An 18675-nucleotide genomic window follows, 5' to 3' on the forward strand; every position below is an offset into this window, starting at 1 on the left:
TTCAAATGGCCAAGAAATGTATGAAAAAAATTTTCAACATCATTAGCAATCAAAGAGATGTAAATCAAAGCTACCCTGAGATTTCCCTAACTCCCACTAGAATGGCAATCATTCAAAATAAAAACAACAAATGCTGGTGAGGATGTAGAAAAGTGAGAATTCTAATACATTGTTGGTGGGGTTACAAATTAATGCAACCACTTTGGAAAACAGTATGAAGGATTCTCAGTAGAATGGGAATGAACCTGCTGTATGATCTAGCAATGCCACTTCTGGGTTTCTACCTAAAAGAATGGAAACCAAACTACCAAACTAATGCATGCGTATCTATGGTCATAACCACACAATTCACAATTGCCAAACTATGGAACCAGCCAAAATGTCCATCAACCAATGAATGGATTACAAAACTATGGGATATGTACACAATAGAATTTTATTCAGCCATAAGGAAGAAAAAAATTATACCATTTTCAGGGAAATGGATGGAACTGCAGAACATTATGCTAAGTGAGATTATTCAGTCACAAAAAATAAAAGATAGATGTTCTCCTTAATATGCAGAAGTTAAAGAGAAAAAGGGGTCATAGGAGGAATTCTAGGCAAAGAAGGAGAAACTACAGATGAATGAATAAGGTGACCTGAGGGGATGGGAGGGGAAAGAGGGAAATTCCCTAATGTACATGAAGTACATTCATAAACATATTAAAGTCAATCACTATGCCAAACATAAGAAGGAGGGAGTTAAGAGGGAATGGAGTGAGAATTGGAGAAGGGCTAAATGAGTGGTGTGTACATGTACGCCTCTACCATCTTGTTCCCCATTAAGATGTATGACTACAATGCACTAATAAAAATTTTCAAAAAAGAAACATTATGAGACTCAGTGGCTGTAGATCTGGTTCAAATGCCAGATTTATAACTGACTATCTAGGAACATAAGCAAATTAATTTCTCAGCTGCAAGTTCATGGGAAAAGAGAGAGTTTCTTAATTCATGGCTTGTTAGGAGGAGTAAACGTAAAGATGTGTATATGATGTTTTACACAGATCTATGACAGAATATGTGTTTGGTAGTTGTTAATTCTTTTCCTTCCTCTCTTGTGCTCACATCAGGCAGTAGGATTAAGATAAACAAGACATATCCCTCAGCCCTCAAAACTCCTTTTTGGTCTTTAAGTTTTTCTAGGTCACCCTTGCTCTTTATTTCTGCTCCTCGGTATTTAAAGTTAATTTTAACCTTCTGTCATCATCAAGATTTTTTCCACAGGCACTTTCCATTCTTTTTATAATTGTGCCATGGAATAAGAAGATTATAATGGCATGATTATGACCTTGATTATCCACCAAAGAGCACTGTCCCAGATTCAGAGGAGATGCTGCCTTTTCCCTACCATCCCACTCCCCTGTGAATTTAAAGTTTGGCAGGAAAAACAAGGCACACGATGAAACAATGACCCCTCCACCCCACCCAGATTGAGAGTATTTTTGAAAAAAGTGCTGAAATTAATTCCACACATAATAAAAATGTGAAAGAATTATACATGCTGGAGTGCTTACGAATGACTTTAACATACAATAAATATTAAAATAAGGGTAGAGATAAAGATTTGAAGAGGGTGCTTAGGTAAATCCATAAGAGCTAGTTATACCTTGGTGGATTCCTCATAGACCATTATTTGGTTTTCTCCTTTTCAGTCCAAAACTCGACTCTGTCCAAGCTTCCACCACGTGTCAGTCTCTCAAGCTGGCTAATCATTTCCAATCTCATAGGAAGAGTGACAGGCAGAGGGTAGGCAGGTGGAAAAGAAGACAGTAGCATTTGGCAAGCATTAATGTTTATATTACATCATTTCATTTATCCTTTTGAGAGTCCTAAAATGAGAAACTTGAGCTTTAAAAAAGGTAAATTACTTATCTGTTGTCACTCAGATGAGTAGTGGTATTTTCCAAAGGCCACAGACTAAGTGATACTTACTTCCACATCTATCAGAAAAGCCCATGCAAAAAAAAAAAAAAATAAGTAAATAAAATTTCCCTGATCTGAAGCCACTTCATGCATTAGAAATTTGGTTATCGTTTTGTTTTGTTTGGTTTGGTTTGGTTTGGTTTGGTGGTGGTACTGGGGTTCCTGGAAATCCTTCTACCTCCGGGTTATACTGCCAGACCTATTTTTTTTATTTTTTTATTTGGAAACAGGGTCTCTTAAGCCAGCGTGCTGGCTTCAAACCTGTGCAATCCTCCTGTCTCCACCTCCCAAGAGCAGGGATTACAAGTGTGCACCACCGTGCCCAGCAATAGTTATACATTTGTCTTTCTCTCTCTCTCGCTCTCGCTCTCGCTCTCTCTCGCGCTCTCTCTCTCTCTTCTCTCTCAATCATATTTGTCATTCATATTTGTCAATCTCTCCCTCTCCCAAAAATTGTTCATTATCATATGTTTTCTGTATCATTCCAACTGGAAAAAATGAGTTTTGATGCTATTGATTTATAATTTTATAGGAAAAACAAAACTCCTTATAGTGTGGAGTCTAAGAAAGGAAAGGCATTCATATCTGTCAATCTAGTTGTTTTTTCATAAAACAGTATTAAGTGACAGTGTTCTTTCTGCCAGGCACTATTCTGAGACCTGGGGATATATCAGTGTGTAACAGAGTGAATCTGATTCTGTGATGCATAAACAAGATTATAAAAAGAAAGGACTGATAATTTATGTACATATACCAAATTATCAAGTAGCAGAAGAAGTGGAGTGCTGCATATATGTTCCTATTATTCAAGATCTCATTATGATGTATAATTACAATGCACCAATATAAATTCTTTAAAAGAGAGAGAGAGAGAGAGAGAGAGAGAGAGAGAGAGAGAGAAGAGAAAAGAAGAAGAAGAAGAAGAAGAAGAAGAAGAAGAAGAAGAAGAAGAAGAAGAAGAAGAAGAGGAGGAGGAGGAAGAGGAGGAGGAGGAGGAGGAGGAAGAGGACTGGTTACGTGAATAGGCAGATAGATGATAGATAGATAGATAGATAGATAGATAGATAAAGATGAGGTAATGTGGTTTTAACACAAAGAATGGTATACTGTAGCTATTGACCAGAGATTTTGGCCTGAAGTATCAAGGCTAGGATATAGCTCTTGCTGTGAGAACTGATTGATCACAAAAACTGGTATATTACAAGAACTGATAAACAGCCAGGATGGCCGAACACATTAAGAACCAAGAGAATAGTAGTGCATTAAATCAGAGAGTTGGAGTGCACAGAAGACATTTGACCATGCAGACCATGGCAAGGTTGATCAGACATGGAAATATGTAACTCATTATTTTCTCTGGTTAAAAGCACATTGGGCCTTCGCTGCTTTCTTCCACTCCTGCCTGCAGCTGGGTCACTTGTAATTCAGACAGAACATTTGATAAATTAAATGCATAGTCTTGGTGGAAGTTGCCAAGTGATTGTATCCATTCAACAGACATCTGAGCAATAGGTACTAAGAATACTTAATGATATTAATAATATTTATAGTAATGGCTAACATTCAGTGAAAATTATTTCATGTCTTGCATAATCCTCATAAAATTCTATGAGTGTATATTATTGTTATCCCCAGTTTTAAATGAGGTAATTTAATCACCCATGACAAAATATAATTTCTGCCCTCAGGTAGAGCATAGTTCATTACATACACAAGAGCTAAAGGCTTCTAGACTATTGCCTTAAGTGTAATTGTGGAGATCTAATTGGAACAGAGAGTGAAGAGAGGAGAAATTAACTCTATTTTCATAAGCCGGGCACAGTGTCCCTGGGGAGCACTTTGTTGTGTGTGGGTTACATGAGTTTACTCAAGTGAGGGAGGGGTGTGTACTGGTTTCTTACCTCTTACTGCAGTGCCCTCGCTAGCTCTAACCACTGGCCCTTCAATTCTCATTAAGCCACTGAATTATCCATGTAGTATGTTACCTCTTTCTCAAGTATGTTCAGAACATCAGAAAAGTAAAATTGTTATTGCAAAATCCCATGATTATGAGTGTCATGTCCATGTCAGCCACCCTGAAAGAGAGAGGAAGGGAAAGGTGCTGGGGTTCAGGAAGGAGGAGCACAAGGAGCAGTCCCGTGTCCTTCATAGCGATGCACTTGTTTTCAATAGGATCTGGAATCAGGATCAGAAAATGGAGCAGACACTGTTTCAAGAAACCAGACCCAAGTTAACTTGTCTTCTAATGTGGAGTCCACTGATCTACCATCTTCCACCCCAGTGACCTGTTCTGGAACCAAACCCAAGGCTATGGTAAGTTGTAAATAAGTCAGTCTTGGTATGGAAGGTAAGAGTTGATTTCTCACTCATCCAGTATAGGAGAAATATTCTTGGAGTCTTATCTCTGTTGACTTGCACGTAAGTTTGTTTGCTTGATCAGTACCACAATTCCTTCATGAAAACAAGCTGTCTGGAACTATTCAAATATGGTGATTAAATTAGCTTACTAAATACGCAGAACTTCAAAGAACCAAGAATGCAAAATTAAGAGTTAGTTTTTTTTTTTTTGCATTATTATACTTTTTTTTGGAGGGGGTGGTACTGCGGATGGAACCCTTCTACCTCCAGGCTACACTCCAAGACCTATTTTATATTTTATTTGGAAACAGGGTCTCTTAAGCCAGCATGGCTGGCTTCGAACCTGCGTGATCCTCCTGTCTCCGCCTCCTAAGCCCGGGGATTACAAGCGTGCGCCACCACGCATTAGTATTCTGACCGAACACTTACTAGCTGGAAAAATTTCTCTCTAAACTTCAATAATAGATAGATTATAGATAATGATAGATAGATAGATATAGATATAGATATGATAGAGATGGGGATATATTTGCTGTGGGTATTAAAATGATATAGTACAAGCTACTATCATAAGGATGATAATGCTTCATTTGACTTTACAATGCTACCAAAACAAATTAAAAGGAGAGTTAATGCATAGAATAATACAGCATGGTAAATTGTGAACAGAAGACATTTTCCTCTAAGTAAAAAGCTAACTGAAACAGCAAAATGGTATTTGACTTTAAAGGTAACATTTATGGAGGAAGTAATTACTACTTCGAATATCTAAAGTCCAAGCAGTTCCAAAATAACCTTTCCTAGTTTAGTGAAAATCATAGTGTTGTATTATTTTTTTTAAATGCCCATGTTAGCTTAACACAGAGAAATGAGTTTGGATTGCTTGTTTGCCTGCCTTTAACATAAATTATAGTTCTAAATTAGGACTCAACAGAGAATACTCTGGATTTAAAACAAGGTAGATTTACTGTGACTTCAAGAAAAATTAAAATACATTATTTAAAGTAGATAGGTCAGTCCTTAATATTTATGTGAAAATTTCCCTATTATTATTTATGCTGCATATTTTTGCTGATAAACATTTATTGAACACCTATTACATGCTGTGGACTATGCTAGATGAAAAAAGACTTAGAGGAATAAAACGTATTTTCTGTCTTTCAATAGCTTACATTCTAGCAAAGAGAGGTAGGTATTTAATGAAATTCAATGAGCCGTGATAGTGCAGCATGTGTACTGCACAGTGCCACTTCTGATACATTGAAAAAACAGGCTTAGCAAAAAATTGCTCCAGTTGATAGGTTACAATGAAATAAATGCTGCTCTTCCTTTTCATAATGAAACCTGAGGGTATCATTTACCACATTCTGATTAAGAAAAGACTTTAAAATACACTCTCCTAGGAGTTTTAACTTGAATATTTTTAGGATCATTGGAGAATTACCTTTTTAAACACTGGAGATGTGGGTAAGGGAATTGCGTTATAAAGCCATTTCTGCTTTAACTTGCATTTTTAAAGCACCTGCTAGTATCTTGCAGCACAGTTCTTTTTTATGTATATAATTTTATTAGTGTATTGCAATTATATATCATAGTGGGGTTCAATGTGATACACACATGGACACACACACACACACACACACACACACACACGGCTCTTGGTGTGCTTCCTTTCACATCCCACTCCACTCCCACGCTTTCCTCACCATACCTGTTAGCAAACTGATATTAATACTTTTATATATTGCCAAAGCATTATTTGAAGTGTTCCCTTCATTAATCATTTTCCCTCTTCCACATCTTTCCCCAACCCCCTCTCACTGGTCTCCATCCACATTTTACAAAGTCCCTTATGTTTCCTATTTGTTCTCTAGTTTCCATATATGAGAAAAAAACATACAACCCTTGAGTTTCTGAGACTGGCTTATACTTGTTTTATGTTAATCTTTTATTTTAGAATAACTACCAATGATATCCACTTATTTTTACCTTGAAACATATATATTTATTTCACAATGTGAGCACTGCATTGTTCACTATAATGCATGCAACTGTGTGTGTAGTTCCTTAGTCTTTCTTCAATATCCACGTATTTATAAATGTGGTAGATACAGGTACACAGAGGTACATGAATTATTGTCTGATAACCATTTTCAGTAAAGTTGGGTGATGAGAAACACAAGCCCATCAGTTTTCCCAGAACAAATCCTTTGGAGTATTCTGCAATTAATTCGTTGTTCATATTTCATTCTTTGTTATGTCAGTTGACCAAACTATTCCCCAAGCAGTCACAGTTAAAGAAATATTTAATTCAAATATTAAAGAGAAAATTGTTTCATTCATGTGCCCCAAATAAAATATTTACTAAAAAATTGTGAACTTTGAAAAAAATAGAATATGAATAGTACCTGGGTATTCAGATGTGACTTGCCTGGAAGCAGAGTCAAGGTTTAATAATCCTGTCACAGTTTACTAGTCAGCAAGCAATGAGAATCATTCTCCAATTGACTCAGTCTCCAAAAGCAATATTCCACTTCATTCAGCTACAAACTGCCTAGCCATCTTGGTCAACACCACAAGCAGAGTTAGACAACTAGACATGCAACTCTACTCAGCTTCTGAACTCTATAAATTAGTAAGATTCCCCAGCGGGCCTTGAAAAATATCCCAAAAGAAGCACTTTGCTGTCAAAGAAGTGAATTTAACCAAATTTCTTCCTAATTTTATGTAATATCACTTGTCTAGTTTTGCTTTTGTGGTGTATGCTTTTTTAAAAAAAATTATTTGTCTGCTTCAAGTCTTATAGTCAAGACTTTGGTCCATTTTGAATTAATTTATTTTTCTGCAATGAATGGCAGTCTGGTTTTCCTCTTCTGTATGTGTATCTAATTTTCCCAGCATCACTTATTGAAAAGACTTTTCTCTGAGGTATGCTCTTGGACCCTTTGTCAAAAGACAGTTGGCCATAAATACATGGATTTATTTCTGTATTTTCTATTCTGTTCCATGGAATATGTCTGTTTGTATTTCACTATTATGCTGTTTTGAGTACTATAGCTTTGTAATATCTTTCAAAATATTGTGACACTTCTAGTTGTTATTCTTTTTGCTCAGGTTTTCTTTGGCTATTCTGAGTCTTTTGAGATTCTATATGAATTTTGTAATTCTTTTTTACTCTGTGCAGAATGCCATTGGTACTTTGATGGGGATTGCTATACATCTGTAGAACACTTTGGATAGGATGGATATTTTAACAATATTTATTCTTCTAATCTATGAACATGGGTCTTCTCTCTCTCTCTCTCTCTCTCTCTTTCTTCATGTATGTCTCTCTCCTTTTTAAAAAAATTTCCTTTGTAGAGATCTTTTTAGCCCTTGATTAAATCTATTCCTATATATTTTATTTTCGTGTGTGTGACTTTCGAGAATGGGATTACAATTTGTCAGTTCTCTTTTAGCCAATATGCTACTTATTTTGCATGTGGGTTTTGTATTCTGAGATTTTACTGAATTGTTGAAACATTCCAATATTTTTATGAGGTCTGAAGTGTTCTCTACCAAAAAATATGTCATCTACAAACAGAAATAATTTGACTTCCTTTTCAATCTGGATGCCCTTTATTTCTTTCTCTTGCCTAATAGCTCTGATTGAAACTCACAGCACTTTGTTGAATAAAAGTGGTGAAAGTGAACAACCTTATTTTTTCCAGATCTTAGAGGAAATACTTTCAGTTTTTCTCTGTTTCAGAGTTTTTTTGTGGCTGTTTTTCTTAAAGATAGTTGTAAATGCAAGTATTCATTAAATCACTAATAATTATACATTAATAAAGAGACCAAGCCTCAAGGAAAGAACATATTTTATTTGTAAAATAGATATCTGGAGGAACAAGAAGAGTCTCGCATTCCACTGTGCAGAGTAACAGAACATCATCAAGTTATACAAGGATGTGATTTTTAACTTAGCCTTGGCTCCCACCCAAGAAACTCTTTTAGTTACCTGCTGACACAGAGGATTTCAATAACAGTGATGGGAACTGGACTCATCTGAGCAAGTTGTGACAGTGCAGCTTTGAGTATATCCTAAACAACCTAAAGAAACTGGCATATATTAGCATGGATATCAGAAAGTACTGCACATTGGAGTTACAAAACAACCCTTTTATTGAAAACATCAAAACAGCATGAATTATTAACCTTCAATATAATTGCCACAGGTTGAAAAAGCCAGATAAAAACTTATTCCAGTTCAAGGTAGCAGCAACAGCTGTAATCACAGAGGCTGAACACATCTCTAGTCTTTTGACCACTGTTACTAAAATAAGGCTGAGAGATGATGATGAGGACCATCAGCTCTTGGAGGGGCAAGAGCCCAGAACTGGCAACATGACACCCGGGTAGGTAGAGCTAATTCCTTTCAAGAATGGTCCGGAACAAATCCTGCTCAACGCTGATAGAAGATGGCCAAAATAAAGCCTCAGTGGTACGTCCATCACTGTGAGACCATGAGCATTTCTGGATGACTTTAAAAAAGAAAAGATTCCAATGTCATATCCAATCTGGTATTTTAGCTTCTTTTACTGACAATTCAAAAAATTCCATGGTCAGTCTAAACTACTGCTGAAAAAAAAAATCTCCTCAATATGAGCCCCAAAACACAACTGTTTTTGCTGAAGTTGGATTGGTGAGAAACTTACATACAATCTATTGATTTTCCCCCTCTGGCATAACAGAAGCAAACAGTAGTTTTGCCAACCTGACGTTCACCTAATAATAACATTGTCCTCTCTAAAAAGCATTTAGGTTTTGATATAGGAGAACATTGAGGGTGATGGCCTTGTGTAATAATTTGGCATTGTTGTTTTAATTAATATTATTCAAGTTTAAGTTACTTTAAAACTATATCTTATGTTCCTGGTTTCCATGTCATTCAATGAGATATGATCTATTGTGTTACTCTTGAAATGACCAATTTATACCTGGCTATTTTGCACAGAAGACCACCAGTTGTCACTCAAAATATTTCTCTGAATCTATACTTAGTACAAGTAAAAGCCACAGAATATAAATTTTAGAAAAAATCCAAAAGTTTTAATCTGTTAATAATTATGGATAAAATTTTTTCTACTCATGGAATAATTCTATTCAGAATTAGGAGAGGCACGTATGGAGCGTACAGTGCACGACAGATGCTGCTGTATGGACTCATATGGTACAGCTCTGTGGAACCTCATGAAAGGCCTTGAAGTGAACGCTGTTACTGTCTACAGTCCATAGAGGAGGAAACTGGGACTTAGAATAACCAATACAAGGTGCCTAAAGTCTCACTGCTAGTAAGAGTGGGCCAGGACTGCACCTAGGTCTTCAATAATCCTGAACAGTTTTAGACAGAAATTCACCTGACTATAGAATGAATAGAAATTGATTTGAAATGTCAGAAGCAAAATATTACTAACGTTTAAGTGTATACAAACAAGTCACCTATGTCAGTGCACACCTGTAATCCCTGTACTTGGGAGGCTGAGACAGGAGGACCACAGGCTCAAGGCCAGCCTCAGCAACTTAGCAAGACCCTCAAGCAGCTTCATGAGATTCTGTTTCAAAATATAAATGAAAAGAACCGGAGATGTAGCTTAGAGTTAGATTGTTCCTGGGTTCAACCTTAGGTACCAAAAAATAAAATTAAAGTATGTAAGACCAATTCTATGAAACAATAAAAAACAGCTGGCTCTTCAGAGCATGGTGTACACTATTCTTCTAATCATTGTCTAGATACCAACCACAGATCTTACATATGTGTTTATGTGTGTATGGATATAATATATATGTGGATATAATATATATATGGATATAATATATACGTATATGTCAAGTTATATTGAGGGACATAAACATGTACATTTGTTTATATGGGCATATGTTTCTCTTTGTGTGTATACATATTTTTCCTTTGATGTTACCAAGGAATTAGAGGGGAAAAAATCTTATTCTGGAGTTCAAGGATCCCTGAAGCCTCTGAAATTTTATTTTAAATTCTCTATATATGTCAACATTTACACATTTCTGGGAAAATTGTCAATAGCTTCATCATATTCTCAAAGAACTCTGAAAATTCCCATAAAGAAATGCTGTGTTTGAGTTTTTATGATTATCCAGTAAAAACACTGTAATACACATTAACATCCTTGGAACAAACAATAAATACATTTCAGGCACATTAGTGGACATTAATATGTTTGTGTTTATTTCCTAATGGGATACCCACTGTACTTAATACTTCTGTAATAAACTAGACTACACTTCATGTAACAATGGATTCTTCTATGGAATCATAGAATATCATGTTTTATCTAATTATACAACATATAAATAAAAACTAAACTAACCCCCAAAATAAAAGAATAACCCCAAGTACTCCCCATAATAGTTTCAATGTAAATCAGGTTTTGTGTCTAGATGCAATCACAGATCTTAGAAATGTGATCATCAAACTACAATCATTCTGCTTCTAATATATTAAGGTAGGCATTAAACTGAAAAAAAGCTTGTAGATTCTGTAACCTAAACTACACGTTCTAAAGTTTCATTTCACACAATTTATTTTAGTAATAGCAATGTTTTGTTACCTGATTATTATATATTTTGCATAAATCATTATCAGATTAATTTTAACAAGGCTAGTAAATTTCTCTAATACTCTCTACTATCTAAAATACAATAGTGGGCTGAATGTATAGTTCAGTGGTATAGCACTTGTCTAGCATACATGAGACCCAGAGCCTGATCCCTAGCACCTCAGAAAATAAATATCAAAATAATTGAAACAAAATAGAGGGATAAAACACTGTTTTTTCTACACATACCAACTACAAATGTTTCCATTTTACTGAAGCCTTGTGGAAAAAATCATGATAATATATAAACTGGCTAGAATTCAAGTAGTATTCCATAATGTCACATATTATATTATTAGCTTTCACATCCTAAGAAAAGAAAATAGTATAGTAAAGGAGAAAATGACATCCACAGAATTTTTAAAGAAAATTTTGAGGCAATGTCACCTGAAATTAAAAAAAAAAAAAAACTTGAATTAGTACTGTTACAACTAATAAATTCAAACAAAAATGTGGTGGTCTTAGAAAAATGCCTTTGATTGTAATGCTTTTAATGTGGTAATTTTGTTTGGACTTACTGGCCAGTAACATTAAAGTATGTGGATTTTTATGGAAATATTTGCCTCTGTCCACTAAACTCTTCATTGTTTATAAGAAAGATGGGGAAAAATTTTTATAGCTTTAAAGAAATACTTAGCCACCAGAGAGTTGGGGAAAAGAGTTCCTAAACATGAATCTATTCAATGATTATTATGAGGTATTTATTAAAATTTCATGACTTAAAAGCATAGAGAATTTCATTCACATATTTTGGATTTTAAAATAATAAAAATTGTAACACATTGCCTTGGGGTTTGAAAAATAAAAACATTTTCCATAGATATTTACTTTTATATTTAATATAAATTTGAAATAGCCCCATTTTTTGGTGTTTTAAGATTCTAACATCTGTTTCCAATCTATTCACATGTTAGCTCATGACAGTCCGTTTTGGGATAGGTTATTTATCTTCATAAAGACCTCCTCACATGTATCTCTGCGATTTGAATTTGAATTCTATTTTGCCAAGACTAAGTAACTTTTACCCAGATATACTGAATGCTGATATTAAACTCTGAGCACATCATACTTAAGTAATTTCAGGGGGTTGGCAAATCTGTCTTTTCCCCTTTTTTGTTTGGTTCACAGTGCTCTGGTTGATGAGATGTTCAAAATAGAATTCCTAAAACCAAAAGAAAAAGTTAAAAAAAAAACACATATGAATGATGGAACAATTAAAATTGAATAGGTTCCATTTTGACAAGACACAATATTAAAAAATCATCTCTGTGACCTAAGATGCGGTCATATGAATAGTGCTTTGCATGTTATCATCATTACAATGAGAAAAATTTGATTTTTCCATGTGCTGATGTGACTTCTCAAATCCAGCTCTCATTCTCATCCAAGAGAAATAACAACTTCCAGTTATTTCTCTCCAATATAAAATGGAAAGCCAAGAGTACGCCACATCACAGTGACCGAGAATATAATTCATAGCACTGAACAGTAATAATAACCAAGAAGCCATTTGCAGAGTCCTTACTTTCCTTATTTCAAATATAGTTGTCCCAAAGCTCTAATTACATATGTAATATGTTCCTCTATTTTTCTTCTTTCATGCCAATAGATTGATAATTAATTCTACCTCTGGCCTTTGATGAACTCTGTGCTTACTTCTTAAAGAAATGTTTAACCAGGGATTTCCAGTGAAATCCCTGCAAGCAGACAAAGTCTACACAGAGGGCCTTCTTGACTATAGTTGTGAGCTGGGTCTACCACACCAAGATTTCCAAAGGAAAAAATTAAAAACATCAACCAACCATTTATTCTAAAAATCACGCCTTTAAACATCTGGAGTCATACAGCAAAATAATGAAAATGAGCAAATTATTTACTCTGTATCCCCATTATGTCCTGAGACACCATTGTGTTATTTAGTGAACATTTTATATTGTCTGCTTAAATCAATACTTTATACTGGTTTCTTCTCTCTCTCTCTCTCTCTCTCTCTCTCTCTCTCTCTATCAATCTCTCTCTCTGAATCAATCTCTCTCTCTCTCTGAATCTCTCTCTCTCTCTTTACTTTTTTTTTTTTTTTTTTTTTTTTTTTGTCCTGCAGCTTGAACCCAAGGGCTCAAGGTCTCACACATACTAGGCATACTCTCTACCTTTGAGCTGCACCTCAGGCCTTTTGATTTTGAGACAGTCTCACTAAATTGCCCAGGTTGGCCTGGAACCTGCAATCCTCCTTATCCTTCTGAGCAGCTGGGATTGCAGGTGTGCTCACATACCAGTGTTCATTACTCTTTAGATTTACTTGTCACTGCTGTTTTTAAGTGGCTTCCTAGTCTTTGCTCTAGAACTGTGTGGTATAATCCAGATGACCTCCTGGGTTGGTAGATCCTTGCAAAGCAAAACCTATTGATGTTCATGAAATTGACTCTTAATTGTGTTTCCTTTGTACTGCACATTGCTTTATCCATTTTCTGTTTTTGTTGTTTTGTTGATTCATTTAGAAGGTCCATTCTTCATATAAATACTACAGTAATTTACTCAAGAGGCATTTACCTAATTAACTACGATGTGAAATGCAGAGAATTTTACAAACAAGCAATAATAACCAAATAAACCAGTGCTGTTGTACTGTGCACTCTGGGGCACCCTCGCCCTCACCTTTCCTCACTAAGCCAGACTGCCTTTATCTCTTTTATATATTGACCTTTGAACAATTTATATCACATATTTTGTTTCAAATTCACACTAAATAAATTATTAGAAAGAAGAAAATGATGAGGAATTTTGTGAGTCCAAAAAGCTTCTGATGCATGTCTGATTCATTTCTAAGAGTGTCCCCTTTGGGTGCCTCCAGAACTTCCTGCTGCTGAGGCACTGCATTCTTGTCACAGAGTCCTGAACCTTTGAAGGGATGATTAGGAACAAAAGAATGAAACCGAGGCAGACCGGAGACCAAAACAACTGGACTTAGCTCAGATCTAGGGTCCTGCTGGCCTGAGTAATTAGGGTTTAAATGTGACATAAATTTAGTACTTCAGAACACTGGATTTTAGATAGATCTTTTGGGGCATTATGCTTAAGAACTTAATTAAGTGCTTAAATACTTAATTAAGTACTTTACTTGATTTTGGCATTTTGTAGATTCAGATGTGTGTGATCTTTATTCCACTTGTAATGAATTTATAGCTTTTTGCTCTCTGTATTAAATCCAACACACATGCACACATATAATACTACAGTGGGCAGCTCTTCATGCATTTTTTCTGTATTTTTAATATTTCCTATTTAGCTACGTAGATAAAAAAAATTACATATTTGTTAAAGGATAAATTTTGATTGCTACTAATAACAATCTTTTCTTATAAAATTAAACAGCATGCCTTCATTTTAAAAAGTAAAGAGCAAAATTATTAGCCATGTATATGACCATCTAATTACTCTTTATACTTTTATGAGATAATACTATATTTTTAATTAAATGAAATTTTTTTTAAACTTATAATGTAGTTGAACTCTAGCACTATTAACTTCATGAGTTCCAACCCATTATTTTTCTAAATGCTATAAAGAAGTAATGTCTATATATGAACTACTGTACTAGGCATTGGGATAGAATTTAAGAGAGAGAGAGAAGGGGAAACACATGGGACAATTGAGATCCCTGAAATCAGAATCCATCGGCAAGAATTGCCTGGAAATAGTTTATTGATGAGTGTTCTCTAGAGCTAGACATGTGCAGACACAGGAAAGGCAGAACTTAGCAGGAAGCAGGATAGAGTTGAGCCCTGGAACGCTGACAACTGCAGTCCCAACGGATTCTATGGGGAGCCGCAGAGCTTGGGTGGTCCTTCAGAGTTGTCCCAAATCGAAGCAATGAGACTTTTCCTCCACTTCCTTCCCTGAGTCAGCCAATCATTGGCCTTTAACTGCCCTTAGAAAGTAATGTAACCTTGACTAAGGCAGTTGCATAAGGTTAAGGACATTTCCCAAAAGGGCAAGCAAGCTCAGCTGTTGGCAGCCTCAATGACAGCAGCAGGGAAATTAGTTCACTGTCCCCCATACATGCCATAGCCCTCACCTTCATGGGAGACTCTGATGCAAGCAGAGATACCGGAGCATGTGGTTAGGAAAACATGTTGTAATGAATACCAACTTAGGGTTATTACCAAACATAGAGATTAAGTGGAAAGGAAATATATGAATTCTGATAGAAAAAATGAAAACTCTCAGGTAAGACTTCTCAGAGGGGATAACAATGGCCTTTCACAATGACCAGGAGTCCCTGGTACAGAAAGGGAGAGAGAAATAGAAACATCAAAGAACCAAACAGCAGTCTGTACAGGCAATCCTGAGTAATCTAATTTGAGTAAAATATGCTGCATGGCAGAAAATATGGTTAGGAGAACCTCAGAGGTATACTCTAAAAATCATCAGAGAGCCTTTTTTTCTAAATAGCTCTCAGCTGCATCATCTTAGGTACATCTGAGGTCTTACCAAAGGACTTCATCTTGAGACCACATTGTCCTGTGACTAGACTTGTTTGCAATAATTTCTTCATTTTAGAGACCTTAATTGCTTGGAGAAGTTAAAATTTTTATTTTTGAATTTTAAAAAATCCTGGAAATTTTAATTTTAGCAATCCTTTAGCTTACATCCCCCTTTGATTTTAGTATTCGCAGTGAGGCGTCAAGCAGTACCTTTAACTCAGACTTGAGATCAGTTGGCTAGATCACTGAGTTCTCTAGGTGCATTTTCTCTTTTCTCTGTTATCACATATACCAGTATTGCTAAGCTTTCTACCACTACAAAAAAGAATTTACTATGTCTAATAACATTTTCTTCACTTTTCTTTAAGCTCTAATGAAAGCCTCCTCAAAAAGCATCCATCTTTGGCTAACAATTTCTTTGACATTATTTAGTCTTTCACCAGTACCCTCTGCCAAGTCTGTCCAGTACCCACCCGCCCCCCAGTCCTACCGTATTGCCCACATCGTGTCAGTTTTTATTCGTTGCACCATTCCTAGTAATGTATTCTGTGTCATTATCTATCACAGCAGAAAAACCACCCTTTACTCAGTGGCTTGAAACAACAGTGATCATCTATTACATATCATGTTTTGCACATTATCAGGAGTTCAAGGTCAGCTTGCTCATGCAGTCCTAAGATAGGGGCTCTCATGAAGCTGCAGTCAAAGACTGTCAAGGCTGGAGAATCTTTTTCAAAATGGCTTATTCCTGAGGTTAGCAAATTGCTTCTTCTTGACCTCTGTCTCTCCGTGAAGCAGTTACATGTCTTCACTGCGTGACAGCTGGCTTCCCTAGAGTAAGCAATCTGAGAGACCAAGACAGATGTTTTATGTCTTTAAGGCACTAACTTTGAACATCATATACCATAATGTGTTGTATTTAATGGTCATAAAAACAATCTTGGTTAATGTGTGAAGGAACTCTCCAGAACACATGTTCCAAGAAGCAAAACACTTTGGAGCCATGTTGGAAATTTGCTGCTCCATCTGTAATTCCTAGCAGCCTTTTACTTCTGTTTTTTCATTTCACTTCTTTGGTAGCCACAAGGAATATAAGGATGCCTTTTAGCTTTCCCTGGCTGAGGTTTGTTTACACCCGGCTCAGCCCTGTGTAAAGGTCCTTAAGGGATGCCATATGATACATCAGGGATCTGTGAGAAGTGCTTAGCACTCTGCCCTTTTGCTGCCAGATCTAGGAATCCAGCTGATACTAATACAGCCGCACCTCTTTGGATTTACCACCAGCTAGGTAGCAGGGTCAGGCCAGGGGCCTGTTTTCTCCCAAGCTACAGGCACATGGGTCAAGCTCTCTATGTTAAAAAGCCCCTTTGAAGTCCCTTTTGCCAGCCTTAAAATGAGGAGAGGCATCTTACTTACCCTATATGGTGAGGCATGGTGCAAGACTAATAAATACAAAAAGCTCTCTGCAAAATTTGTTTTCTCCAACTCCTCTGCTTCTTGATCCTATCACATCTTTAAGATTCTCAGTTGTTCTCTACTTTTTGCAAGATTTATGGTTTGGTGTAACTCACAACTCATTCAGATGTCAAATTTGTCATCTAAGGATTTAGGACAAAATTTTAATTTTAACATTCTGCACAACAATCTATGCCCCGAGCTTCAATTACGAGTGCCAGGAACATATTTGCTCTTGCTGCCATCTGAGCAACGAGACACTTCAGATAATATAAAACCAGAGACTCAAGAACGTGGTGGTGTGGTTTTGTTTGTGTTTGTTTTCGTTGTTTTGCTTTTTGTAATTTATTGAATCTACATTCAAACAGGACTAAAGATAGGCCTATAGGGCCCGAAGTTAATAACTGTCACTTTTCAGTTTCTTAATTGGCCCTTCTAAGGGTAAAGTTTATAAATGCGAAAGGGTGAGAGAAGATATTAAATGAATTTTCTTTTAAGTCAAAACACATGCTGAGCTGGGTGTGGTGGCACACACCTGTAATCTCAGGATTTGGACGATTGGGACAGGAAGATTGCAGACTGGAGCCTCAGCAACTTAGTAAGACCCTGTTTCAAAATTTAAAAAGATAAAATAGAGCTGGGGGTATAGCTCAGGTAGAACACTCCTGGGTTCAATCCCCAGTAAACACACACACATGTGCATGCACACACTCACACACACACACATGCACACACACACACGCACACACACACCCCATGGTGATCAGGTGGCATTTTAAAATGCTACCAAATAGCTTGTGTTTTGACTTACAACCAAACCATTACCAGTAACAAATTTGAACACCTTAAAAGAAATGATGATGACTGCTTAAAAACAGATCACAGTACTTTTCTATGAATAAGTGTTTATCAGTTTATCTAGACTTCATATTATATTTGTTCCCCAGAGGACATACTTTTGTTATGGAGCTGGACTTCTTCAACTCCAAGAAGTGCTAACAACACTTCCTTCCATGCTGATCAGACTTTCTTGTGCACCGAGATGAGGCAGAGGTTTAACGACTGGGATAGAAGTTCAACTTGAGGCTTACATCTAGGAGTTTTTGCAGGCTTCTGGGATGGAGAAGAATGCATTTCAGCAGCAAGTGTGTGTGTATGGTGTGTGTGTGTGTGTGTGTGTGTGTGTGTGTGTGTGTGTTACTTGGAAATGTACCCACAGGCATTCTACCTCCAAGCAACACTCCAAAGCTCTATTTTATTTTGTTTTATTTTGTTCTATTGTGAAACTGGATCTCACTAAGTTGCTGAGGCTGGCCTCAAACCTGCAATCCTCCTGTCTCATCCCCCCAAGTACTGGGGTTACAGGTGTACATCACTATAACTGGCTAAAAGTGTTCTTAATGAGTACCTATGATGAGAAGAGGCATCTGTGAAGGGAATTAGTTCAGACTGACTCCAGAAATAAAACATTCTCACATCAGCCATATGTGCAGCAGAAGAGGGTCCCAAGAAAATCTGCTTATGTTCAAGCTGAAAGACTGTGTTTTTTAAAGAGCTTGAAACAATGCAATACTGAATGTACATTTTTATTTGTGAAATTCCTGAAAAGGTTTTCACTAAAAGATTAATATCCAACCAAAAAAATTACTATATATATGAAGCCACAAGAGTAAGAAGCCCACATTTTAAATTATTTCAATATCTCCCATTGCTGTTAATAGCAAATATGTATTTCCCTA

The 18675-nt window shown here is 36.2% G+C and overlaps 1 protein-coding gene across 1 annotated transcript in view; it reads left to right on the forward strand.

Annotated features, from left to right (window-relative positions):
- Window positions 1-18675, forward strand: part of DLC1 (DLC1 Rho GTPase activating protein) — a gene marked incomplete at both ends in the record, with an annotated part of 393015 nt that overhangs the window by 97286 nt on the left and 277054 nt on the right. The window contains one exon of the mRNA XM_080710066.1: window positions 4141-4281. Coding sequence (XP_080566192.1) covers window positions 4141-4281 — 141 coding nt within the window. The remainder of the gene's footprint in view (window positions 1-4140; window positions 4282-18675) is intronic.

Source organism: Muscardinus avellanarius, assembly GCF_963383645.1.
Source record: "Muscardinus avellanarius genome assembly, chromosome: 14".
NCBI lineage: Eukaryota > Metazoa > Chordata > Mammalia > Rodentia > Gliridae > Muscardinus > Muscardinus avellanarius.